This window comes from Copidosoma floridanum, unplaced genomic scaffold (genome assembly GCF_036245765.1).
Source record: "Copidosoma floridanum isolate Cflo_tuat_1 unplaced genomic scaffold, Cflo_Japanese_pri ptg000030l, whole genome shotgun sequence".
NCBI classification, from domain to species: Eukaryota; Metazoa; Arthropoda; class Insecta; order Hymenoptera; family Encyrtidae; genus Copidosoma; species Copidosoma floridanum.
This window is the reverse complement of record NW_028321907.1, coordinates 3429000-3455911: the sequence shown is the minus strand read 5'-3', so window position 1 is coordinate 3455911 and position 26912 is coordinate 3429000. Positions and strand designations below refer to the sequence as shown.

At 38.3% G+C, this 26912-nt stretch overlaps 2 protein-coding genes and 1 long non-coding RNA gene across 3 annotated transcripts in view; 1 reads left to right on the top strand and 2 right to left on the bottom strand.

The window, feature by feature from the left end:
- The window catches only part of LOC149373429 (uncharacterized), a 68999-nt gene extending 46158 nt beyond the window's left edge, over window positions 1-22841 (bottom strand). The window contains exons 1-3 of the long non-coding RNA XR_016293335.1: window positions 22799-22841; window positions 22656-22723; window positions 21990-22142 (exon numbers count right to left, since the gene is read on the bottom strand). This is a non-coding gene — a long non-coding RNA (uncharacterized LOC149373429). The remainder of the gene's footprint in view (window positions 1-21989; window positions 22143-22655; window positions 22724-22798) is intronic.
- Window positions 18397-20562, bottom strand: LOC149373430 (uncharacterized). The gene is made up of 4 exons (XM_089596201.1): window positions 20501-20562; window positions 19836-19952; window positions 18904-19019; window positions 18397-18801 (listed from the first exon to the last, which is right to left on the bottom strand). Exons 2-4 carry the CDS (start codon window positions 19948-19950, stop codon window positions 18397-18399), a joined length of 636 nt encoding a protein of 211 aa, XP_089452327.1. The 5' UTR covers window positions 19951-19952; window positions 20501-20562.
- On the top strand, window positions 22547-26220 carry LOC106638716 (uncharacterized). Its single transcript, XM_089596477.1, has 3 exons — window positions 22547-23118; window positions 23679-23829; window positions 23911-26220. Exons 1-3 carry the CDS (start codon window positions 22967-22969, stop codon window positions 25912-25914), a joined length of 2307 nt encoding a protein of 768 aa, XP_089452603.1. The 5' UTR covers window positions 22547-22966; the 3' UTR covers window positions 25915-26220.
- The last annotated feature ends 692 nt before the right edge of the window (window positions 26221-26912 follow it).

Below are 26912 nucleotides of genomic sequence, written 5' to 3'. Positions count from 1 at the left end.
CAGCGCGTTAAAAAGGGGATCAATCAAATCTCTTTGTTTTTTTGTCAGTCCACAGATCGATTACAGGTTTGATGTTTGGATAATTTTGTAATTCCCAAGTAAACTTTTTTTACCCTTACGTGACGGAGGACCAAGAAATGGTCATACCAAGGGTTGTCAATGCTCGTCAAATTCAAGTGGGTATAATGTGTGGTTGTTGGACATTTTGCCAATAGTTTCATGAAATTGAGTATATATGATCAATATTTGAGTCAAATGGCGGCTTTACGACTCTCCTTCCGATCCCCTCGAGCCTTGGGATTGGCATGAAAACACGCCTCGCAAGGGCGTACATAGATAATGTATACGTTCCGCAGTTGTAAATCATTACACACATCGACGATATGCCTCCTCGAAGTGTCGTCATTACCTATACATACGGTTATGATTCACCTGCTGTACGTACGACGATGAGCGTATATTTTTGTTGTTACTGCACGCACGTGTACTGTTATAGCTACCAATCGCGTATACCATAAAATAAGCCACCTAGACATGGTCCAATTAAAAATTTACAAAACAACGCAGCGACAATTTTTCAAAGTTTAAAAAAAAAAAAAAAAAAAAAAAAAAACCCATCACTCCCACGAGCATCGGAGTATATACCAATAATTTTGGTCAATCGCACGCGAGTATCGGCAACAACAGCTACACACAACGCTCTTTATTTTTCCCCCAAAGCGAGGAGCGAGCAGTTAAGTGCACCCCATCACTCGAGGCTGTAGTTACACTAGGTACACCGCGTGCACTTGCACAAATTGCGAAATTCCTACGCGTAGAAGACCGCTGCTCGCGCGCTTGCCACTCATCCTCTCTCTCTCTCAGCCCGAAGCCTATGTACGTATATATGCAGCTGCACAGTCGAAACAATCGAGCAACTCTGTATAGCCTACCTGCGCTAGAACCTAATGGTTTATGAAGCTACGGTGTTATTTTGTCGCTCATTACAAGCGCGGCGCTGCAAAGAGTACTTATTTTTGAGATAACTCATCTGCCTACTACTCTCCATCGGGTGAATCCCCGATAAAATAGATCTTTTGCATCGGCTGGCGAGGTGTTTTGTAAAAAGAAGACGTGAGATTTCGAGCAAAGAGTGTAAGGGGTTTAATTTCGCGCGCAAGGACTATAATATAAGCTCGTCGGGAGCGTGGAAGTAATCGTCTACGTGATGGGTATTTTATATTTTATCTTTGACAGAGAAACGTAATTTAAATCTTGGTTATTAAAACAACCGACACACTCTGTCGTTGACAACTCCTTGATTTTTACAATCGTTGATTATACGCTACAATAAATTTTACCATCAACCCTCGAGAGATGAATGTAACAAAAACACAATATTCTCTCGCGCGATGATTCTTCACTTTCTCGGGGCTCATTTCCTTTTACATTAGCAGAGTCTCTCACGAAGATGGACCGAAATTTATACATGTATACGTAACGTCACGAATCCAGTAATGCCAATGACACACGTAGATGTGCGTCAACTCGTGATCCATGCGAACACGTATACATATGACGAATCGAAGGAATATTACATTAGCACCCCTTGAGCTTATCCCCCACAGGTATATTATATATTATAGAGGATGCGGTCATTTCTCTCCCCTCCAATCTGCGATTGCAATATATGTGTACATATAGGTATACATTATCACTCGAGGAGTCAAACACATATACATATATGCGCGTACACGCAGAATATTTTATAATACATATATATACAGACGGGAGGCTGGTATTTACCGGGTCGGGTTCTCTCTCTCTGCATGGCTCGCGCGGCGTATATTTGTATGTATACATATACCTACACACCATGTATGTAAGTAGGCCGACGCCGTCTTGTCCCGTTATCATGGGTACCTATATACCTACCTACACCGGCGCGCATACAAACGCCGGTTTAGCTAGTTAGATGCGCGTAAATGTGTATATATATATGTATGTATAGGAAGAAAGAGCCACCAATGTGTGTATGCAGGGTATAATATTTTATGCACGTGTAGATATAAATGTACGTATATATATATATATATATATACCTATAGGTACTCGTGTCCGAGTGCATTCCATTGCGTGTGGTGGTACCTATGTGTAATGCGCCATGAAGCTTGCACGGCCACTTTAATAATGGTGGTTTCTGGCTGTAAGCCACTTTGTAGGTATATGTTATATTATAGGAAAGGCGTAGCCTTATCGTCACCAGGTCGCCGACGACTAGACTGGACTATTCCCCTCTTGGTCAACTATTGCGTATATCGTATAGCTGTTTTTCGCGCGCACAAGTATTACATTATCTCCGGACAAGTGCGGGATTTATATATACCTATTGGTTTCTTTGACGTTGATGTGCTCTTTATTTTCATGTGTGCGCACATTGCACCAGCTGCGAGATTAATAGGCAGAGACAATCATTTTTTATTGTTTCAAAAGCGTCGGATGTGGCGCGTGTGTCAATAACGCGGTGAGCAGCGCCTAACATTTGTATACAATGTATATTATTTTTTCTATGTACCAATGCGGGCTTGATGGCTATTTGACGATCGTAAAATGCGATTGTTGCACCAATGGTGTCCCCGATGGAATTATTTATATTGATTGGAAAAAAAAGAAGAATTTGAGCTTACCTTTATTCATGCTGGAAGGGGTAACACGTGACGTAAACATTCTATACCGATCGAAACTCGAGATTTTTTATTTCCAAACTTCTGACATACAATAGAAGTTAAAGTACGAAAATTTCACTTTTTCACTGTTCTGCTAACATATAGCGTCCGATGCACCGATCCCTTTTTGGAAAACCCTCGAGGGTGCTGTGCGCGTGGGCGTGTTTTCATTTTAATTTCATCAATGGAGGAGGAGCAAAATCCAGGCCAAAAGTTCAAGGTGACATAGAGAGCGCGGCCGGGCGCGCACATGTACAAAGTGCGTGCGAATATATACTAATACAATGTGCATGCGCATTCAATGGTACAAAGTTGTAAAATACATGGTAAACGACACGTGCACGCATACATTTAATATTAAAAAATACGAAGAGAGAGAGAAATCACTGTTACGTTTCCGTGTTGCGTAACGCGAGAGCGATCTATCCCTCCCTAGTCGCTCCGAGTCTCGATGATTCTCTCCGATCGAACGGGGTTCGCTCGGCGATGATCGCTTTTTTGCTTCGCTAAAGTATCAATCCCAAACATATATGTCCCAAAAAAAAGCCAATCACGATGCAGTTCCAAAGCGGACTTTGGATGGAAAAGTCAATGATGACGAGAGGAAGAAAAGGCTCGTGCCGGACTCGTTATTCATCGGCACTGCTGTCGAGCCTCCCAAGGGTATATACGATTAAAAAGAGCCGCCGGGTTATCTCTGTGAGTCGCAACTCTGTCGGCGAGCGATTGTGTGTGCTCGGTATGGCATTGAAGAAAAAAACGAAAGAGATCCAGAGTATATGTAGCCGATCGAAAAAAAAAAGAAAAAAGAAAACTGGCAACAACAATGGAAAGCCCCTTTCCGCGACAGACAGCTTCTATGAATGCACGTATATATACTTCATTTCTTCTATATATTCCCGGGAGGGCGCGAGCCACCTTGACCCCGGCGCGGTTGCTTTGTCGCCACAATGCCGTGACAGCTCATTCGAGAGAGTATAATATATAGCCGTATATGCGGACGTCCGCGACCCGATAAACGAGAGCACCCTTATCCACGCGCCGTTTTTGTTTGTCGGGCATCCCATCAGCGCGGCACATACGTACACGAGTCCCGAGAGCAACTTTTCATCCTCAACCCTCCGGGGCTCTCCGGATCGGCAAGGAAGTACAGTCGAGTCTCCCGACAACAGTACAATGTTATTATATTCGTGTACACACAACAAGGCATCCTTTTAATTGCCGAGAGGCCGGGGCACTTTTATCCCTCGGTTCGGGCTCTCATTAGCCGAGTCATGCGTATACAACGTACCTCACACACGGGCGCAGAAAGCTCTTTTACAAATGCACCGTCTATGGGTATACAGACACTGTACATATACATCTATACATTAAATGACTTTCAGCAGAGCCTCCGCAATGTATATATCATAGACTGTGGTACTTATATAGGTACACGTAATACGCGAGCGCGAGCGCGCTTTTATTGCTCCCGCGATCATTCGCCGAGCCGAGGCTGTACAGTTAGGATTACGACGCGTAATGGGCCTACACACACGGTATATATACGTTATACTTGTGCTCTCGCGAGTGCAACATAACGTTTGTTAATTACTATCTCTAATTGAATATATGTATATGTATTATACATTCGAGATTGTCGTCCCGTGTATACATAATATATTATATCGCGTGGAGATAAAACAATGGGATATGATCGGTATGGCTTGGGTAATCGGTCCAAACGATTTCCCCGTCGTGCGTGGGGTATATAATATTCAACGCTCGTACATATTATGGTGAGAGGAGGAAAAATCGCGAGCGCAGAAAGCAAAGCCGACGCCTGGGGGAGCTGGTAACCATACGGAGAATCGCCTTGACCTCGAGGCCCGTGGCCAAGATCGGCTTCCATACGAGAGAAAGAGTCGTGCCTCGATTTCGCGGTGGCGCGCGCGAGTTGCTGAGAAACTGCAAGGAAGCGCAGTGTATGTATATACGCCAAGACTCGCTCTCTCGCGGTGTATAGTATATAATATATAAATGCGAGAGGGAACGGTTGTATATATAAATATATAGGTTCGCGTTGGGGCCTGCGAAGAAGGAGGAGACAAGAGAGACGTTATAAGTAGGCGAACGTAACTGTTTTATTAACCGTGGCGCGGAGAGCTGCAAGGCAGCGGTTCTCCCTCGCTTATTTACATGTATATATATATATACTTACATAATCGAAAACACAGAGAGTGAAAATCTCTTGCGGGACGATATATTCCTCCTCCTTTTCTGCCCCCCTTTATTTGCTTCCTCCTCCTCGCGATGATGCCGAGATCTTCTTCTTCGGGCTGTGGCCTCTACCGAAAGAGAGACACTTGTGCGCTGCCGAGATGGATAATACTTTTTACTCTTTCTTTTTTACACAGCACCTCGAGAACTTTCGATCGTCCTTCCTACGGGCTTCCTTCGACTGCGCTGAATGTCAAGCCCATCGGGTATAATATTTTTATACACGTGCAGTGCGTGCACCTGATTAACGTATGGAATTGGTTCTTTCAAGGGGTTGGTTCGGAGATTTTTTATTTTATTTTTTTATTTTTTACCCGTCTTCTTTCCTTTTGTTTCATAACTTTACTCGTGATGATTTGCTCGACTAGCAAAAATCGTAGATCTTAAAAAAAAAAAAGTCCATGTTCATACTTATAAATTAGTAAGGCACGTAATTAATTTGATTTGCAAAGGAAGGATTTATCATTCGCACAAAGCTACATACGTATACAGTAGTTAGGATGTTTGAACCCGAGCTGTGGCTTAATTTGTACGCAATGAAAATTATATAAATACGGTGACCTATGACGAGAAAAGCGCTGTACCGTTACACATTGACGGTGGCTTTATATACAACATCAGTCCGCGGCGCATCTCCGTCGCAACGTATATTATACTGACCTCGCACAACATAGTCACCAAGTAGACGCGGGTCTCTTTTATTCCTTATTCCCATATACGCACGCGTAATAATAAAGCCTCTGTTTTTTCTTGCATGACAATCAAAACGCAACGGTTGTGTTATCGTTACATGTACGACGGCGTTCAATGTCAAGGTCCAACCATCACGGACGTGCATGCAAGAGTGCGCACACACATAATATATGCTCGCTGCACTTGAGCAGTAGTTATATACTTGGTCGCTCCTTCTTCCGGCGTTTAACGTATAACATTATCTATGTTCGTCCCCCGAGCTTACAAGCATCCAAAAATCACCTGCTCTAATTAATACTTTTTTCTTTCGCAAACATTTCCTGAAGATGCAAATGATTCATGAGCATGTAGAGAAAAAGGGCCCTCTTCCTGTGGATCGTTAAAACTAAAAAGAAAAGGGGACAGGGAAGAGGGAGACAAAAAAAGTGCGATGGGTATATAATATGTTGAATTAATCGCCACCGTATGTATATTTACAAAGGCACGTTGCACACGTAATTTATACGATACATATAGAGGCGGGCGAGAGAATTGCATGAGGACTATCAGGAGTTGAAGAGAGTAGAGGTGATAATGTGTACACCGGTATACGTGTGTATGTATAAGTGGTCGGGTCCCCTTTGGAGCAGCTCTTGCTTTCTGTTATTCATCGATTCGCTTTCTCGTTAGTTATGCGAGTACTCTCGAACGAGCAAGAAAGTAACCATATATATGTATGTATATATATATGTACGTGGGATGTAACGCTAGCGCGAACGGTACATACTGCCGTGAACTGTTACATCCCAGGCTCGTTCTCGCTTGTGCTTGTGTATATACATTCTTTTCCTCGGCGTTGCACCTGCACGTACATTTACCGATGCTCGCGGACGGACCTACTGGCCCATCAGCGATCGTTTGGCTCGCTTAATAATGTCGTCGGGCCGGCAAGTACGACCGCCCCTGCGGGTTTGCATTGCTCGATTAACTTTTTTAACTTTCGTTTTTTTTTTTTCCCTTCCTTTCTTTCATCCAAAGGTTTAAGAGGAACTCTGCTATTCGTGGATATATAGGTTTAGCACAATTAGTTCCATTAATGGGTTTGAAGGGCTGAAAAATCCTGCAAGTCCGCATCGTTAAGAATTTAAAAAATCTCTGGCTTCCATTGGATGCATAGAATAAAAGTTGGCGTGAATATGCTATAAAATTAAGTTCTATTTGTAAAACTAAGAATGATTCAAAGTTGTGTAAAACGTCTTGCAAATAAAAAAAAAAAAAAAAAAAGTAATAAAAAAATAAAAGTTTACAACATCATAAGAGAAGGAGTAAGTAAAATTGTCCGGGCCATTTGCATCGACACGGGCACACAGGGTCAGTGTGAACAAAGTCCCCCTCGGTATAATTATTACGTAGTTACACCACCAAACGGCAAAAGTCTCGGCGACCGCTTTTCCCTCCTCTCTCCTCCCCGACCCCATAAATAGCAGCAGCGCCTGAGCTAATTACCTCTCGGAGCCGTGCCTCGACAGAGCCAAGGTCGTCGCTGTGCCCTGAAATATTATATCGACCGACAGTGAAAAAATTCCTGCCCTCCACCGCCGCCCGTCTCTTGCATAACGCGCCGCGACTCTGCAGCCGTTTGTTCGCCCGATGCACGTTATTTTTTTTTTTTTTTTCCCCCCTCGGACCATGGAGAGGTGCAGCGCAATCTGGCCTCAGAGAGAGAGTATATAGGTATAAGCGTGTAAAAAAAACGCAACAGGTTACCATGTAGACAAACGTATATGTAGGGCATCCTGTGATTACGCTCCGAAGAATCGGATTTCAAGCACCACCAGTCGAAGCAGTATAGTAGTAGGGAAGAGAGTGAGGAAAAAAAAAAATGATAATCGTTTCCACGTGTTACGTCGACACCATGACGTTTCAAATATGTGCCGCAGACTTTGTTATAATATAGGTACGTGTATACAATGTCCTGTGGCATATACAAGTCAAAAGCACAGTCCCGTATACGTTATAATATAGGTCTTCCTTCCGTTTTTACCGCATAACTCCTCTATACGCGTATAGTATATATATATACCATGTTATTATGCATATATTTGTACCGTGATGCAGAGCCCTCGGGCTCGCATTGTCTCCCTCCTCTCTCCCATTGTCCCGGAGACGAGGAGGAAAAAAAAAAAGGGATGACGCGCGTTATGGTGCAGTAGCGGGTATTCTAGTTTTCTTGGAAAACTGACGAGAGGAAAAATATATATAGGAGCCCCCCTTTCGCTCATAGACACACGTATATACATACACAAACGGAGAAAGGGAGCCACGGGCTGTGAAAATCGCCGTCAAAGAGCGCAAGGGAGCTTACAGATGTATATACATATATTATACTGTAGCACCCGCATATACGTATATACTTAATACCGTAAAGGAAAACGGGAAGAGAGAGAGTGCGCGTGTTATATTGTTATGGGTATTATCGTTTCCGAGCTTATATCCACTGATGGCTGTACGCGCTCCTCGATCCTCGGCAGAAAAGTACCTTGGCGACCGCCCCGTGGGTGCTTTTCCGAGATGCATTTAACCCCCCCCCCCCCCAACACTATGCTTATACATACCTACTTACCGATGTTGTCGCTACTGTGGCACGTTTCGCGTGTATCGGACGACCCGCGTGAGTCGCTAACAGATACATCGCGACTGCCTATATATGTGTACACGCAGCGCATAGGAATGCAGTCTGTGTACGTATATTTACATAGATACAGGGTCGTAGCAGCCTCTCGGCTCTGATGCACATATACACTTAAATTGTGTATATGCACGCAAGAAACGGATGCAAATGCACCGCGGACAGCGTCCATATCCAGCTGATGCTCTTCGAGGAGGAATTTGTGGGACGCGCAGCTTTTTGGATCCTAAACCGGGGGGGGGGGGGTTTGTTTACGACGCCCATTTGTTTTTGACGATGGCTCGCAGAGCGGAACTTGTATATACATACCGGCGCATCTATATTTTCCTTTGCCGCGTAAACCAAAGAAGCATGACGAATGAAACGTATTGTTTTACAGCCAAGTGAAGAGGGAGAGGGGGGATGTCTCATTGTTTATAGTTTTTGTGTATGTCGAGAGGAATCATGGCAACAGGCAGCATAAAACTGTGGATCCGCATGCGCTGTTTGACCGGTCGCAAGTATATACGTGTCCCCCGGGGGTAAAGAGAAAAATCACGGGGCGCCCAAACGAATGGTAGGAAGGGAAGAAAAAGAAAAATCGGAGATTCTCACGGATAATCCGATACATCTGGCCCCAACTGCATGCAAACACGCGCGGGGACCCAGGGATGTGTGTATGCGAAACTACCACGAGTGTATATATATATATGTGTCTCCCTCCGGCCGCGCTTGATTTTTCGAGGCTGATGCACATGTTGGACACGAAACGTGTATATATGTATACCAGCGCATGCGAGAGCTCGGGGATGTGTGTACACCGTAGGCGAAGCTGCAGAGGAATGGCATTTCGTATTCCTCGCGGTCTTGTTTTCCCTCCGAGATCTAGCGTGCACCCTATGGCTGCGGAGATATTTCGCCGTCACGATCCGGAGTGGCACCGACCCGGCGACTGTTGCACTCTGGAATCAAATTGCTTTTTTTTCTTTCTCTCCGGACTCGCGTGTGCGTTTGTTGACGGGGAGATGACGACGCATCCGCGGGACGGGGAATCTAGACGTCACGCGAGCCTGTACACGGACGATGATGCATTAGGGGATTTTCGATCGAGCCAATCGAGATTGCGGCCCGTCGGAGCTGCCTCGGCGATGAGTCGATGCAAATGCCATGGCTCGTACAGATCGACAGATACAAAGTGTACACGGGAACGAGAGACGCACGCTAATGGGGCTTTCTGGTATAGTATCATATTATTGTCCCTGTATCTTAATCGCGGACGGTGGGTATATGTACATTGGGGCGACTCGGTTGGTATGCCTCGCGTTTAGAAATTGGTGAGTTATATTTTCGTGAAAAATTCATCAGGAAGGCAAAAGTTATTTTTATGGAACCCCCGTGTAAGTACCGACATTCTTGTGTACTCGTTAACGGTACAAAGGGTAATAATAAAATTGTGCTTTCCCCATTATGACTGTATATGATACAAGAAATCGCTGCATTACGTGCCGGTGCGTAACTCAAGATTTCCCGAGTAGAGAAAAAAAAAAAAAAAGAAAAAGTCATTCCAGCGTGTATATCTAATCGTAAAACTCTCGGAGATTAGGAGGAAAATTCGCCAAATTTTTTAATCAAAGAAAGTCAGTCTTTACGCAACGCGCGTGAACGTTTAATCCAATACTTTCTTCTTTTGTGGAAAAAAAAAAAAAAAAAAAAAAAAAAAAAACAACAACAAGATATATTACATGCGTATTATATATACACCAGTTGCATCATAATCGTTAATTTCCATCGACCCACGAACCACTGCGGGGGGATCGAGTTGCGTACATAGCATCACTGATAATAATAAACTTGGAAAATTTTTCTCCCCGACCACGATAACCGTGAACTTGAAAACACGCGTAATATGTACACCTCGTAATTCGAGAACAAAAGAGCCAGAGGTCGTGTTTTTCAACCGATCACGACCGATTTTCTTTCTATCGAGGAATCATCCCAGCACCTGTGTCAGTAATCAACCTCGGTTATTACTATTATTTTTTCCATTCCATTTTCCACACTCCCTAAAAATGCCTGAAATCGCTTCCTCTTCCGTTTAATTGCGCGCGCGCTCATATCGCGATTGATCGGTCGCTGCCGATCGGAGGTAACGCGCGGCGTGTCGGACAATCGAGAGACAATGGGGTGATACTCGGGGGGAGGGGCTTTTTGCACCAACTTATACGCAAAAAAATGCAATCGGAAGAATGCAAGTGATGAAAAATGTATGCATCAGCATTCGACACGCTGAGGATGGGGATCGATACACAGAAGGAGGCATTAGAGGGAGAATGTATTATACGTATACATGATAGGTATGGTGTATAAATATACCGATCGGCGTGTTTATGTATTATTTATACCTGCTCTGGTATCAATGTATACCTGTGTACGTGGCACTTACATTAGAGACGGAGTCTCGCGGATATCGCATTGACCATGAAAAGCACGAGCGCGCGCGCCAAGAGAGCATCGGAGGCGAAAGGAATGGTCGAGAAGCACAGCAACAGAATAAGAAGATAGGTATACACAGAGAGGAAAAGAAGAAGAAGAGGAGGCAGGTATATGGAGGGGTTGCGGAGGGAGGGGGGGGGAAGCAAAGGCATAATCATGCCCGGGCAACGCTCCCACGAGGCTGGGGCCAACTAACGGTCCGGCCCTCCACTCCGGAGCTGCGCCACCACCACCACCACCACTTAGGTGTACGCTATACCATATAGCAGATACCACCGCAAGCACCATCGCAGGCACTGGGCCGTGACAGCAGTACCTACCTACCAACCTACCTACCTACCAACACCTTATATGTATACACGTAATAATATATATACGCTACTATCAGCATTCAACGCTGCTGCGGGGCTACCTTGCTTTGCCCCCCCCCCCCTTTCCCTCATCCTTCTCGAGGGAGAGCTTTGTCCTCTTCTTTTTCCTCATCGTCATTGGCGTCGTTTTATTTCCGTCGTTCCAGCCCCGCTTGTAGGTATATACCTTGCGGGGAAAGGCATCGGTACACCATCGTAGGCTCTTCTTCTTCTTACCTGTCCAGCCGGTCGTTTCCATCGCTTTGGAAATTAAAGAGACGCGACACACACGCGAGAGTACCCTCTTTTTTTTTTTTTTTTTTTTTTCTCTTCCTTGCCGTTCGACACGCGATGGATCGCGAAATTGAGAAAATACACGCGATATGTACCTCGTGGCTGTACGTGTATATACTTATTTAAGGGCTCTAAGGAGCATAATTGCAAGTACACACGGGCACCGCATGGCGGTACTAAAAAACGGCACAAACTACACCCTCTAAGGGAGGGACAAATGAGAGGCCTTTTTTTGCAACTCCTGTGTTTAGGCCATCTCATTTCGCAACACTCTTGCAGCTGTCGGTTTTGGCGTTTGAGCTAATATAGGGCGTCGAGTAGCGACTTTATTTTTATTATTATTTTTTTTAAATTAAATCCTTCGAAATGTAAAAAATGTGTGCAGGTAGGTAGGTACGTGATCGAAGCGTACTCGGAAATCGCTTTTAGATACAACGTATTAAAAACAACTCGTAATTGAGTGCCGCTCGAATTACTCGGTCAAATAAATATGCCGAATGAAGGTAAATATATATACGTGTTTCTATAAGGCATACATATTATGTTGTACCTGAATTTTCGTTAATCCCGACAAGTATATTGTTTCAAGTATCACGTCGTAACAACGTAATCAACCTCGCCCCGGGTATGCCTTTTTAATTATATATGAGCGATGGTTTTTATCTCAAGTGTGTTATCCTTTTGGTCTCCTTTAATGGGTGTACCTGTACCCATCATCGGGTCTCTATATATGTTACAATGGAGGCACAGAAACAGCAGGAGACAGTTTACGCATTTGTGGGTTTGGCGCGATCGAAACGCATTTCTTTTCTTTTTTCTACCAAAAGACATCGAGATCGACTTTGAAATCTCGGGTTTGTGTATCTTTTTGTTCTTTTGGGAACAGAAGGGGAGGCTAACCGACTCTCGGAAATGCATTCATCACCACAAAAGAGGAGCCCGACACGCGAGGAGAGAGCCTTTTTTTTTAGAAAGAAATGGTAATTTTGACAAGTGCCCCTGTGTCTTGCTGAATAGCGTATAAGTATGCCTACGTCTCCTACCGTGCATGCACAATGCGGTTTTTAGGGTTAGAGAGTGTTACCTTCTCTTCTTTATCTATTTTTTTTCTTTTTCCTTTTTTTAGTCCTTTTTTCCCCATTTTGCATCTTTTTCTTCTTTGTTAAATGAAGAAACGGACAAACCACTACTTACGTGTTGCGTTTTGTGTGCGCATAATTTTGAGATTTTCAAGGGTACAATTATTACGGTACCGTGCATTAGAATGTACTGCACGTGGTTTGGGAAAAATGCTTTCTTTTGTGTATGAAATTTTTTTTCCGCAATTCACAAAGTTATTAGAATAGAGCCCAATTTATACTCGTTAGTGAATTCCATTTTCATCACTTTATTCCGAGCATGTAAAAAAAAAAAGCTATTTTTTCTTTCTTTTGACAGATAACAGCGTTTAATACTGAAAAATTACCTCATCGAGACGACCCTCGCAGCAAAAGTCCTAAAAAATTTCGCATTCAAAAAGAAGAGCCCGCAATAATTTACGGTTGCAACGGGCCACTGTAATCCGCTACAACAAAGAAACACAACGCATATAAGTATGCTTGTACAGAAATACTCGTATGTGCCTAAATAAAAAAATAAAACATTTACATTGCAGTAAGACGAAGTTTTGACGACTATATTTCCTCTTAAAAAGAGAAGCCAGATATATGCGATCGAGACGTTTTTTATTGGAAAACTAAAACTGCAGACACCAAAAGAAAGAGGAACAGCCAATTGCCTCTCCTGCACTTGTCGCAGTCTGGGCTTACGTGACTGAAATAATCGAGAGTGCGTCAAGCATGGATAATGCAACGCCAAGATTGTACAGTTGCATGAGTTCAAAATAAAGTATATGTATATTTTCTTGCTTCTTGAAAAATATTTCTGTTGAAAAATCTCAACTCTGTCTTATCGTGCACCTTATCGAGACCCCATAAATTTTCAAGCCATGTTTTTTTTCTTTGTTCATTTTTCTAGAAACAAAAGAATAAAAACTTGTCTCGGGCCTACGATACGTGTTACCTTTCCTTGAATCCGTATACAAGCTGCACAGTTTTGAAGTTCTATCGCCAAAAAGTGTTATGGTATACACGTTACGTAGTATAGGCAGTAGTGTAGAGATGTGCTTATGATATATGTGTTTTTTTCTTCCACACAAACTAGCCAGAGGTTGCTCGTAAATTACAAAACAGTCTAACGCCCTGTCGAACGACCTTGTGCTAATACAGCAGGTCAGGTCGTTTCTTTTCATCATGAGAATAATGGGAGAAGCAAAGGAGAGGGAAGGCCCTTATGCTTTCTTGGAACAGAAATGGAGCAGCACCGTTTTCTCTCGGCATCTTCACCCTTGTTTCTCCTACTCGTATGTTATTGTAATGTACATACGCGTACAAAAACGCAAAAACTATATTATCTGTGTACTTACTGTCAGGAAATTATTTCGCGATTAGAAAAATTATAAAATCTTAATGCTAGATGGCTTTGAAATTGAGAAAAAAAGGAGGATGAGTAAATTCAATAATAAATAATATGCAATCAACTTTTTTTATGTCATGCATTGAAACGTATTATTTTTTTCTGCCCTTAAACGAGTACTCTTATCGTGTATCGCCTATCAATTATTCAAATGGGAAAGAATGCTTATTAAAGTAATTTATTCTTCCACAAATAGGTGCGCGAGTTATCAAGATCAAATGATGGTATATTCAATACTAGATTTCAAATATCAAACAGTTCAACATTTATCCTTCATTTGAGTGAAAACTATTCCAACTATTATATTCATGTTCAAAAAAACAGGATACATTTTCAATACAGTATCCAATATGCGAGAAGTTCAAATATTCAAGTGTATATTTATCATATTCAAAATTCTTGGTCTCGCTCCAATCAGTTTAAAATTTGCGTTCTCAAGGAAATACAAGAAACAACTAGCAACGTTTCATTTTTCTAACAATGGAAAGATGTATAACATATGTTTGACACTCATAGTCGCGTCGCTGAATACTATATGGATCATCGTACGTAGTGAACGTAATAACCTCACGTTTTCAGACGCCGTTGATATAACTGCAATATGTTTGGGTGTCACTACCGTTTCATTTATTTTGATAAATTTCTCTTTTTATCAAAAAAATTCTATTGAAATAATAGAGAAAATAATGAAAATACTTTATTCGTCTATGAGATTTACCAATGAAATCGAAGTTAATAATTCGAATCATGCAGCGATTGTAAAGAAAATTGGTTTAATTAGCGGTGTAATTTGGTCATTATTGTTAGTAACTATTGTTCAAATGCCTTACTTGTGGATTATTTATTTTATTTCCACAAGTATTGATGATTTAATAATCAATAGCATGCTGTGTCAGTATGGCATTGTCCTAAGAATACTACTGTATTCATTAACAAATATCAATACAAATTTTTTATCTATGTCAAAAAAGGGACAAAATTCCAATGAAATGTATCTGATTTACAATGAAAATAACTCTAACGCTGATCTCGAAATTGCTCAATTTGTACAGTTACGTGACATTTTTTCGTCATTATGCGACGTATCGGAACAATTATCAAATTATTATTCCATGACGGTATTTTTATCAACATCTTATATTTTCATAAGATTAATACTATATTTTTATGAAATAATAAGTTCTGTAATCATACCAAGGGACCCTTTCAATATTTTTATGCATGTACACTGTGTTACTCAAATTTTGAATTACAGCGTCTCGTTATTGTTTCTCACAAAATCAGTTTCTGCTCTTGTTTTTGAGGTAATATATCATATTTGCTTAAGCAAAACTGTGCGCTTCAAAAATTTAATAATACTTAGGTATTTTTCTTTTTTAGTATGGAAGAACAAAAAAAATCATAGCAAAACTTATTGAAAATGTAAAAAATCCTAAGATTCTTGTTAAGGTATTTTCTGGCTTATTGATTTAATTCAACATCAATATATTCGTATTTATTTGTACTTTTTTATTTCAATACACAGTTGAAACATTTTTTTATAAGCTTGTCAAGCCGAAATTTGGTTTTCTCTGCAGCTGAAATGTTTACACTGAATGAATCGTTGTTTATGTCGTAAGTGATGAAATTACGTTGTATGGTATAAAATGTAAAAAATGTAACGTTCTTGTGTAATATCGTTTTGTTTTTTTAGGATCTTAGGATCAATAGCTACTTACATAATGATAATTTTGCAGTTTCAAGGTAGACAGAAAAATCAATCAACGAATTAAAATATCAACATTCCTGAACTGCAAATGTCTTGAAATGAATTTGTAATAAAATTTGTGAAAAAAACCGTTAAGTGTTACTGTTTTCGAAAGTCATCATTCATTTGCATCCTCAACTAGCTAACTACTTTGTTCTTCTAAATATTAAATTTTACTTGAAAAATCGGAAAAAGTAGTCATGAAGCTAGGCAATGTTCAGGGCACACAGGCACAATTTTTATTTTAAAAAATTTTAACGAAGAATGTGAAGTGTATTAAAAAATGTTTTTTTTTTTTTTAATTAGCAAAACTTTAAACCTTTTAGAAAGAAAAAAAGTGCTTGATAATAATTGGTATTAAGCACTAGAGACAAGTTATCGATTGCACTACATTCTTTGTGAGTAACTTACTTGATTTTCAAGTGAATTTCTTTTCAACATTTTTAACAGCTTTCGTGTTATTTTTCCTTTGTTTTCCGAATGTGTTTACGCTATCACTCTTACATCGAGACTATCCAATTTTATATGATGTATTAACTGCAACAGAATATTACTTAATACGTCACTTAGTGAAATAGCTTTTAATCTATAAATTGGTTTTATTTATCCATTGTCTAGATTAATTGATTAAGCAATCTTCTAAAAGCTTTAATACATTAAATTCATTACTTTGCTATTGAAATTGTACTATCTGATAAGTAGTGGCTCATATTTCAAGGTTCAATGATTACAGCGTTGTATGTGGCACAAAGTTGTGAAAAAAATTTTTATTTCTAAGTGTTTTTAAAACTGTATAAATTGTCGTTTTATACAAAGATGGATTGTGTTAGTTTTAAAAAGAAAAATTTATTAATAATTTATTGTAATTATTACTTCTTTAAAATTATTGGCCTCGTAACAATTAACTTTAAATACCAACACAATAACAAAAAGAAAAAACGAGTGCTATTTTTAGGCTCCAATTCCAATAAATTTTATAGTGTTTTTTTAATTTCTATAATAATTATATTGACTTACCAAGCTAAGGTAATTCTTTACGATGACACACCTTTCAGTAACTTTTGCTATGACAATATAATTAACGTTGCTGGAGTTACATTTTGTGGCATAATAAAAATGTTTATTTTATTGTATTTTGGAGCACGTCAAAAGCGTTGCATTAGTATAGCTGTTAAAATAGAAGATGCAATGAAAATGTTATCAAATCTCAATGACGATGACTTTAATATAATACCTATGATATCTCGCACAATAATAGAAGTTTTCAGTGTTTTTAGTATCACATGGCTGTCAATGATAACTGCTGCATTCAATATACCAACGAGTATGACAATTTATTTTATTAATATGGGATTGAGTAATTTAGTAATTTTTTCTTTGTTCATTCAATACAATATTATCTTAAAAATATTATTGAACCTGTGGAAGCAACTTAACATGAACATTACATTTTTATCTAAAAATATGAGTAACTCTTATCAATTATATACAATTGGAGACAACAGAGATATTGGCACAGAAATTATATCATGTCAGTTCATTTCTTTGCGTAAAATATTTTCAGTCTTATTTGAAACATCAAGAAGTGTAGGCAGTTACTATTCTATACCTACTCTTTTAAGTACAGCTTACATGTTTGTGGTATTGATACTCTACTGTTATTATTTAGTAAAATCTGTAGTTATGGAGAAACAACCCATCTCTATATTTATCATAGTTTATTGTATTTCTGACATGTGTAATTACACTTTTCAATTAATAATGTTAACGAGATCTGTTACAGCTGTTGTTTTTGAGGTATGTAAAATACCATTTTACTTCAACAAACAAATCAATGATTTTATTTATTCTATTAATACTTTCAGAGCAAAGAAACTGGAAGATTGATTAGCAAATGTATAGAAAGATCAGAGAACACACAATTATCATCAAAGGTATTGGTTTTTTCTCGTAAATAATGTTATTTAAATTATAAATGCACATGCAATTCTTTTCATTTTTAGTTAAGACAATTTTCACTTTCTTTACTACACCAAAACCTACATTTCTCCGCGGCTGGATTTTTTCTTTTAGACGAATCTTTACTGGTGTCGGTGAGTTTATCGTATTTTTCATTTACGAGCTCAAACAAGAAAAATGACGTGTTAAATTTTTTTTTAGATTTTTGGATCACTCACAACATACCTCATGATATTATTACAATTTCAAGAAAATAATCGATAGTTTTAAAAAGAAATTATGATTTTTTTGTAGGTTATTAGCAGATTTTCTCAACTTTGTATTACATTTTTATATCACAGTAGAAAAATTTATGAAATATAAATACGTGCTAACGCGTGTGTATGACTATTATTTTAAATTATTGCTTTTATGCGCCTTGATTGATCATAAAAAACTGTCGTTATTCTAATCGGAGATATGAATACAAATTTTTTTTGTAAATATCTGATCAACGAAAGAATAAAAACATTATCAATCTGTTATGTTTTATTAATTTCAACAGTACAATAATATATGTTATAAATAATTATTACGCATATTGTTTAATTTTATCTTTCCTCATCCACCATTTTATAATCATCGAAAAAAAAACTAAATAGTATAATTTTTTTGATTACCAGTAATAAGAGTAAAAAGTCCACGCGTGCAATTATAAAAAAAGTCATGTTCAATATTTATGGCAACGTGAAGTGATTACACTGACTTTACCAAGGATTTTTCATTATCTTGGACTGTACGCAAATTACTACGTTTTCTAATTGTTGTTACTCGTGGTTTGTAATTACGAAATTGAAAATTTACATTTTTTGAATTTGGCACTAAGTACATTATTCTAGGGGTACATAGTATTCCTATTTCAATCAACTTATTCGATAACTCGTAATTTTCTATACCAGCCCGTTGATCGGTCACTTTTTTGTAATCTGAATCTTGTAAAATTATACTGACTATCGATTGATGATTGTGATAAGGTGACAGACCAGTAACCAATTCAAACAATATAATTCCATACGCGTACACATCGCTTTTTAGAGAGAAGTTGTTCTTTAAAATGTGTGGATTTGGTAGGTAAGGTTGAACTCCTTGGACTCGGCTAATCTGAAATTGCAAATATTTTGTTTTCAATATTTGTGAGCAACACATCTTTTGTTTTCAATATTTGTGAGCAACATATGAGCAAAAAAAAGTGTATTTAATTACTTTTTCAACGTAGCATTTAGAACCTTCAAATTCTGCTAACCCAAAGTCAGCGATTCTAGGATTGACATGTTCATCTAGTAAAATGTGGGCACTTGAGATTGCCCCATGGATCACTCCTTTTGAACCAAAACAATGTAAATATAATAATCCGTTTAGTATTCCACGAGCGATTTCGTGTCGCTGAAGCCAACTTAATGACAATTTGTAATTCCTCAACCTATCGTACAGAGAACCATTTTCCATGTACGGATAAGCGAGGCAGGGTGTCTGACCATCGAAACTAAATGCACTTAAACCGATAATATTTTCGTGTTTTAGTAAAAGTAGCATTCTTATTTCGTTGTATTCTTTGGAAAATTCTCCGTGTTTGTCAGAATTGATTGGTTTTATTTTTTTAACAGCAACTTCTGCGTTCATATAAGTTCCTAAAAAAATTCAGTAACGAGCTCCTATTGTTCAAAAAATTAGGTTAATTTGTTTATTGTTATCTATGATATGAATGCAAGCTCTATTCAGCAACACCTAAAATAACACTTTAGGCGAAGGCGTTTTTTCTCTTGATCAATTTTTTTTAACTGTGTATATTACCAGTATATAACTATCACGTGTATCTATAACGCCACAGGCAAGACGATTACTGGCTAACACGTACGGACACGATTTATCCGATAGGGGCTCAAACATTTTTCAAGAATTGTTACAGTTTTGTATTTGTAAGCGATTAAAATCGAATAGTATTTTGTCAAAAAAAGTTTAACAGGCTGTTACGTAATGAGTGAGTAGTAGTTTAACTTCGAAACTAATAATTTACAAAAATACTAAGAAAAAAATTAGTTATAATCTTTTTTTTTTTTTTTTTTTTTTTTTACTAAAACACTATAAACTTTCAAACCTTGTCACAAAATTCATAATATCCTTGGATTAGAATTTACCTTTATGCCACGTGCAAAATTTTCCTGGCCGTATCACATTCCATTCGTTAGTTATTTCGTCCAATTTCACTTGTGGAACGCATAGTTCTGATTTTAATAGTTCCTTGAACTTCATTTCTAAAAAATATTGAATTTCAAACACGGTTTTATTTCGTCATGATAGTATTTCGTAGTTAGAAAATTGGGGACATTATTTCAAAATGAATAAATACTATCGTCGCGACAGTTATTACATCGGGTATTTGGACAATAACGTGATTTTTTATTAATCTACACTCGTGTGCAAATTACCAGTTTCGTGTACTTGTTATGTAATACACACTATTTCAATAGTGGTGCGGCATCGACATTATGGAAAGCACCAAGGATTCGCACCTTTGTGCTCGCGCCCTGGTTGAACTTGCACCAGTGTCGAACAATATTTTTTATAACCAGAGGAACAGCAAATGCCCAAAGTTGAGAAAAAGGTCCATATTGGGAAAATTACCCGAAAAGTACTATTAAAGATAATATAAAACGATAGAAGCAACTATTTTTAGCTGTGATAATAAGGAAAGTAAAAACAGATAGATTAAATGTAAATAAACTGATGAGGGAAAATTGGGCTGATAAAATAAATTTAACTTCATACCACGAATAAAAAAAAAATTGTAAGAACGACTTACCTGAAAATAAATTGTACGTCACATCAAAGCACAATTTGATGTTACGCGCTGATACTTGCTCATGAGTGTTCACACACTAATGATAGTACACTTTGGATGCCTGTTTCGAGACTGATTTTCAAAAGCAACAACTTTACTATATATATAGGATCATTAATCAATCTACTATTACTCTTATCACTAGTAGCACCAATATATTAATGTATTTTTAACTTGCGTCGAATCATAGCTACCTTAGAAGCACGTTGAAAAAATTTTAATTCGATGCGTTCGAAATCTTAATTGTTCTTACGATTTTTATCGTATGTAAATCTGCATTTATTTGAAACTCTATCTACTTGGCTGAGTTTATTCGATCGGGTCAATCAGAGGACCACCACACTTTGGAAAACCTTCTTTTTTGCCATTACTTAACCATATACCAAATAAACATACATAAAGTATAACCGTACTTGATATGTATTTTCAAGCTAATTAAGTTTTTACTCGAGTTTTTATTCGATTTGCATTTTCCGTTCTACGTCCTACGAGCCCCTTCTAACATTTTTGATCTTGCTAATCTCTGAAAAAATAATAATAATAAACAAAACCTTTTAGATATCAAACCTGAAGCAAAATAAAGCGAGTGAACTTGTGATGAGTTCATAACTTAAAAACAGAAATACATGGTGAACAACAATGACTTGCGTTAGTATAAAAGGTGATAAAAAACTTTAAGAAACGTCTTTCTACTTATTTTTAAAACGCTAAATAAATTTTATAAAGAATTTCGGAACAAAGATCCTGAATAAATTGTTAAAAAGAAAGCAAGGTGGTAGGGACTGCAACTACTGCTGTGTTGGCTGCATTGTTTTTCTCTCTCCACTAGGGTATATGATATTTCCCAGTACTCAATTGTATCTTTCAATTGTTTTTTTTAATACAATTAAAAATTTTTTTTTTATTAAAATACGGTTTCTCTAAAAAATTAACCAAATTATACTTGAAAACACTTAGTTTAATACTAAAAAATTATGTATGCTTGTGTGAGTAGTGTATCCTTACCGGTTATTTATTCTTATTATAATAAAACCAATATTAGACAGACGTTTTGTTCCACCCCTTTAATTTTAATAAAATTATTTGAAAATTAAAAAAAAAAACTGAGGTGAGTACAGTCACATTGATACCAACTTTTAACCTCAGATCTTCAGTGCATCTTTCAATTTTTAATCTACAAGATCGTTTAATTAATACCCTTAATTAGCAAGATGAATAAAGAGATGTACATAATTGTGTCAGCTCTTATTTTTGTTAACAATCATCTACTCTTAATGATCAAAAAAGTAAACAACTAATAATTCTCCATTTTTCTCAAACTTAAATTATAGGTTACGAGATACTGATATACAAGACAACCGACTGTTGATATTGTAGTCTTGATTTTATTTTAATAAATAAACTAACAAATTTCATGATATAAGATAAGAAATAAGTTGAAAAAACTTACGTAACCAAACACTGCGTTGGAGGTCTCATGTATACGATGTTCGTCTTGCTTACCTCTCTCAATGTTTCCCAATGGCCTTTGGCAGAGAAAAAAAAATTTTTTCCGGTAAGCGGTGACCGCTGTATAACTTATGACATCCGCAGATTCATGACACTGCAGGAGTAAGAGAACACAGATTAATGAATTAATTAATTAATCTCTGATTAGGACTTACTATTTACTTGGAGAAAAAAAAGTAGCCGCACACACATAAGTACACAAATAATCGCGCGAGAAACGAGAATTGAGGTTATAACATAAGTACACACACACATACGAGTATATGCAAATAGAAAAGAAAGATAACTTTAACAAGTACTAACTACTAATATAAGTAGTGAACTCGTTGAACAGACTTGAAAAATGTCTACCTAATCCATATACAGCCATCTGACGCTGCATAGAGCATTTGCTTGCACATACAGGTATACGTACGAGCGTCACATTTCCTCGAAACGGCGGTTTGTTTACAAATTTTTCGAGCCTCGAAAGAAATAATACTTATGGGTACTTGTGTAACGAACGAGAACAGTAACAGTCGTACTTTCCTGCAGTTCTCTCTCTGTTCATAACTTATGTACTGACTTGTTCTGATTATTAACTTACTCTTATTCTATTAAGTAGTACCTTTGCGACTCGCGACACATCCGGGTCCAGGGTAGAGTGTCCAGACCAAGGCTCCAGCTGCCTTTGATCTATATATTTATATCAGACGTGTAATTAGAACGTGATGCTGGACGCATGAGCTCCTTAATTAGTGAAGTGCTTACTGTATTTGGGGGTAAAGTATAAAAAAAAGCGGCCCGATCTGGAGTTGCAAGAGTGACTCTTTTCATCTCGGCATGGACCAGTAGTGCACAGCAGCATAACTGTCATCATCATCGTTGGGTAAGGTAGAGCGAACACGTGCAGCAACGCGAGATCGAGTACATGACAAGATGCCGAATTATTCGTCTTCGTCATCTTCGTCGTCATCGTCGTCGGATGATGGGGGTAGCGCCAGTAGCAGCAGCACCGGGAGATTCTCCTCGGCGGAGAGTTTCTGCTCGACTAGCACTATCGTCCCACCTGAGCCCTGTCCGCTGTCAGAGTAAGTTATTCTGAACATTATTTTTTGTGCACACACTTGAATGGATCTGATAAAAAAAATGTATGAGACATGTGACAATCTATGTTCAATGCGTTAATGATACAATTTCTATAATTTTTTCCGCGAAATCAGTTTTCCTTTAAATAAGCCAAGAAAAATGTTTATTACATTGTTGATAACAACTTCCCTGCCCGTTTTATCAGTCTTCCAATTAAAAATTCGTATTCAGAAGGCCGTATTGTGTTACAAAATTCTTTGCAAAGATGCAAAAGATGTAAGTGTTTGACACTATAGATATGGAATCATACTTTTTAGTGCTTTGACTAACGTGATATCAAATGCGGCGTTTTTCAATAAGTATCGGTGATTCCTTAAGATGTGGTAGAATCCAATTACACAAAAATATTTCAAGTATTAAGGATTAAAAAGTAAACCATGTCTTTAAACCGAGATGCAATTTTTTTGCAATGTACGAATTTCATCAGCATAACTTGAAAATTTTAATGTATGCAAAAGTTCAGAAAACATTCAAATGAAATGTTTTTATTTTTCATAAACAGGTTTGGTAAGCCAAATTACAACTATTTTTGGATTGAAAATAGATCAAGGAGCAATCCAAAGCTATCGTACTATTACAATTATAAAAGTCATGCAGTCGTGTGGACCAGGCCTGTGTCAAAAAATACTCCTCTTCCATTTTACTCATCGTGGGTAAGCATGATAAATGCAATACTTTCACAGAATGTTAAAAAAAATTTATTTAATTTAATTTTTCCTGTTTCCAATGCATAGGTACCAACAAGAAAAGAAGTGTCGGAGGATGAGGATGCTCCTGTATCAGATTTTGAAGATGAGATCCAAACAAAGAAGCGCTTGGCTATAAAAAGACGTAACAAAAGATTGGTGGCTGAGGATCTTGAAGATGACATAGAAGTGCTTACTGTGAAAAAAGCAATAAAAAGTAGAAGAATGTTGGAAACTTTTTGGAAGTTGCACAGGTTTCCAGGCGAAACCTTGAAGGATGTAAAAAAAAGATTACTTGAAACTTCAGAAACTGCAGTGCCAATAAAAAAAGAAGTAGCAGATGATGGATATGACACACAGAATTCTTTTAATGTGTCCATCAAAAAAGAGCCAAACTTTGAAGAGAACAATGATACTTGTGCTACAGTTGAACTAAACGTACCGGACGAATCCAACCAGCCTGATGTGTGTGAGGTAATTGCACAAGTTGATGAGCCTGCAACAAATGAAGATTCCGATTCTGATACAGAAAATGTCAGTCGTCTCATCAAAGAAGAATATTTAAATACTTATGGAAGTACCGACGATGAGAGCAAAGATGATATTGATGAAGATAATGAAGATGACGAAGATGACACAGAGGATCAGCAGAGTTTTGCAGGAAAAGAAATTCTTGCTGAAGGTTCAGATGATAATATTATAAGTGAAGATGAATCAGAAGATGAAGATGAGGATACAGAATTAAATAATCAAAAAAATGACTTGAATGGAACAAATTTTAATTTAACCCACGATTACTTTAGCAGTAATGACATGGATAACTTTGAATCTGACTCTGAAACACCATTTTTCCCAACAGATTTTCTCGAAGTAGTAATTCAAGAAGAAGACGAAGAAAAAAATGATAATTTTTATACACCAGATAATTCAATGGCAAATGATAACTTGGCTGAAGATCAAGTTAACTGGACGTTTGAAAAATCCAGTGAAAGTATAAATAATTCTTCACTGACTATGTCAGCTATAAATACTGTGTACAGAGTGCCAGAGATGAAAAGATTTGAAAAAGAATATTTACTAAATTTACAAAAAAAAAAGAAACTGATGAAGAAAGCAGCTGAAAAGAAGGTTCCAAAGTTGATAATTAAGCTTTCGCCAGAGTGCCACATACAAAAAGATGCTGCCTTAGATCCTGACCAGCCTGTTGTTTGTGACATGTATGGAACTCGTACGTTTAATTACAACAGTTTACCTCAAGTTAAAATTCCAAAATGGCAGGCCTATTCACGGTTAAGTGACAGCGACACATCATCCGAAGAAGAGTTTAGGGGTTTCGAAAAACAAGTACCTAACAGCCTAAAACTCAATCCCTTCCGTACTGCCGAGGCAGAAGAAAATTTTTCAGCTAATGTTAAAGAGGCTGGAGCCTTGGAATTAAGGAACTGGTTTCCTTCAAGCCGAAAAACAAAGAAAAGAAAACGACGATCAAAGTCTGATAGCTCTTGGTGTGAATCGAATATTTCAGAGTATTCTGAAATCGACGATGTCGACGTTACCCTTGTAAAATTGAAGAAAGAGAAGAATAAATCGAGTTCAAATAAGGATACTTCAAATTCGGATGAAGAAGAGGAAAACGAGAAAAATGAAGTCGAAGCTTTTAACGTTGTTGGATCGATCAAGCAAGAAAAAATGGATGACTGTGGTGAAGATGAAGGTACACAGGAAACGTGTAAAGTACCAGATAAAGTGAAAGAGTCAACAGCAGTGTCTGATATGAGTATAGTAAAAGTTGAGAGAAGGTCCTCGGAATCGTTGGAGGTGGAAAATCCAGCCATTGAGCCACGTACAATTTCAGAAGAGCTCGAAGTGGAAAACGTCTGCGAAGCAGACGAAGAAAAAGCAAGTTCAAGTTCGAGTTCGAGTTCGAGTTCGTGCTGCTCACGATCGTCGTGCTCGTGCAGTAGCAGCAGCTCGTCGAGCTCCTCGAGCGACGAGGAGGAGACCAATGCCAACGACAATCAGCCACCGGCTCCCACTAAGGAAGATACATAGGCGCTTTCGGTGACGTAAGCCTCGTAAACGTTTTTTACCTCTCTTTCACCCTGGGGATTTAATCCTTTTAGACTTTTGAAATATCTAACAACAATGCCATTCAGTAGGCGTTATTTATTTGAATAATTACAAGTTTAAGAATTTTTGCTCCACCATGGTTAGATAAAATTTAGTAGTTAATGTAATAGCAAGCAAATATTGATTTAACTTGTTAAGTAATTTACATGGTCTTCAGTTTGTCGTTGATACATAAGAACTAATATGTAGCCGTAAAGTACAATGTAAAGCAAAGCAATTTTGTTTCGAATTAAAAGTTACAGTTTTTTTTAGACTACATCTTATTCACATGACTCGTCAAAACAATATATAAATCAACACCCATTGGACCAACCCTCCTGGAAGAACGTCTCTGTTTCAACTTCCCAAAGCTTTGATTATATTCTACCCTAACGTACGTACGAACAGTAAGTATGAAATGCAGTCACGCAAAACTAAAGCACGCACTGATCCTCCCGTTCTCCGTATACAGCTCGTAATAAAATACCGCACGTACATGCGCTACGAAAGATCACAAGTATACGACTCTATAATATTCGTCCGGAGCTCGGCATCGGAAAGACGAGAGACACCGACAAGAGTTGTACAGCGAACACGGAAAAGATGGCCTTAGCTCTGCGCGCGACATTGCCTCCTTGGTGTAAGTGCACGGGAAAAAGCGCGCATGCAAACTGTTATAGTTCTTGGAAGCGGCAAGAAGCGAAAGAAAAAGAAACGCAAAAGACGTAGGTTCGCATGCGAAACTCGAGTTTTCACGCGAGAATGGACTCGCGGTGGTGGCGGCGCACGCACGGCTTGACTTTTAAATTGCCGGTTATACCACGACGTTGGCTAGCCGCATGTATGAGCCGGTACATACGTGCCGATTTCAATGCACCGTGGAGGCATTTACCTGTTGTACGTATATCGTTTATAGGAAACCTATCGAGCTCTCATCCACT

Bases quoted from the DNA above. Each gene is read 5' to 3' on its own strand.
- LOC106638716 (XM_089596477.1), top strand. From the start codon at position 22,967: ATGCCGAATTATTCGTCTTCGTCATCTTCGTCGTCATCGTCGTCGGAT. The intron at 23,119-23,678 runs GTAAGTTATTCT...TTTCATAAACAG, and splicing joins GAGCCCTGTCCGCTGTCAGA to GTTTGGTAAGCCAAATTACA. The intron at 23,830-23,910 runs GTAAGCATGATA...TCCAATGCATAG, and splicing joins TTCCATTTTACTCATCGTGG to GTACCAACAAGAAAAGAAGT.
- LOC149373430 (XM_089596201.1), bottom strand. From the start codon at position 19,950: ATGAAGTTCAAGGAACTATTAAAATCAGAACTATGCGTTCCACAAGTG. The intron at 19,020-19,835 runs GTAAATTCTAAT...TTGGTTCAAAAG, and splicing joins ATTTTGCACGTGGCATAAAG to GAGTGATCCATGGGGCAATC. The intron at 18,802-18,903 runs GTAATTAAATAC...TTGCAATTTCAG, and splicing joins CTAAATGCTACGTTGAAAAA to ATTAGCCGAGTCCAAGGAGT.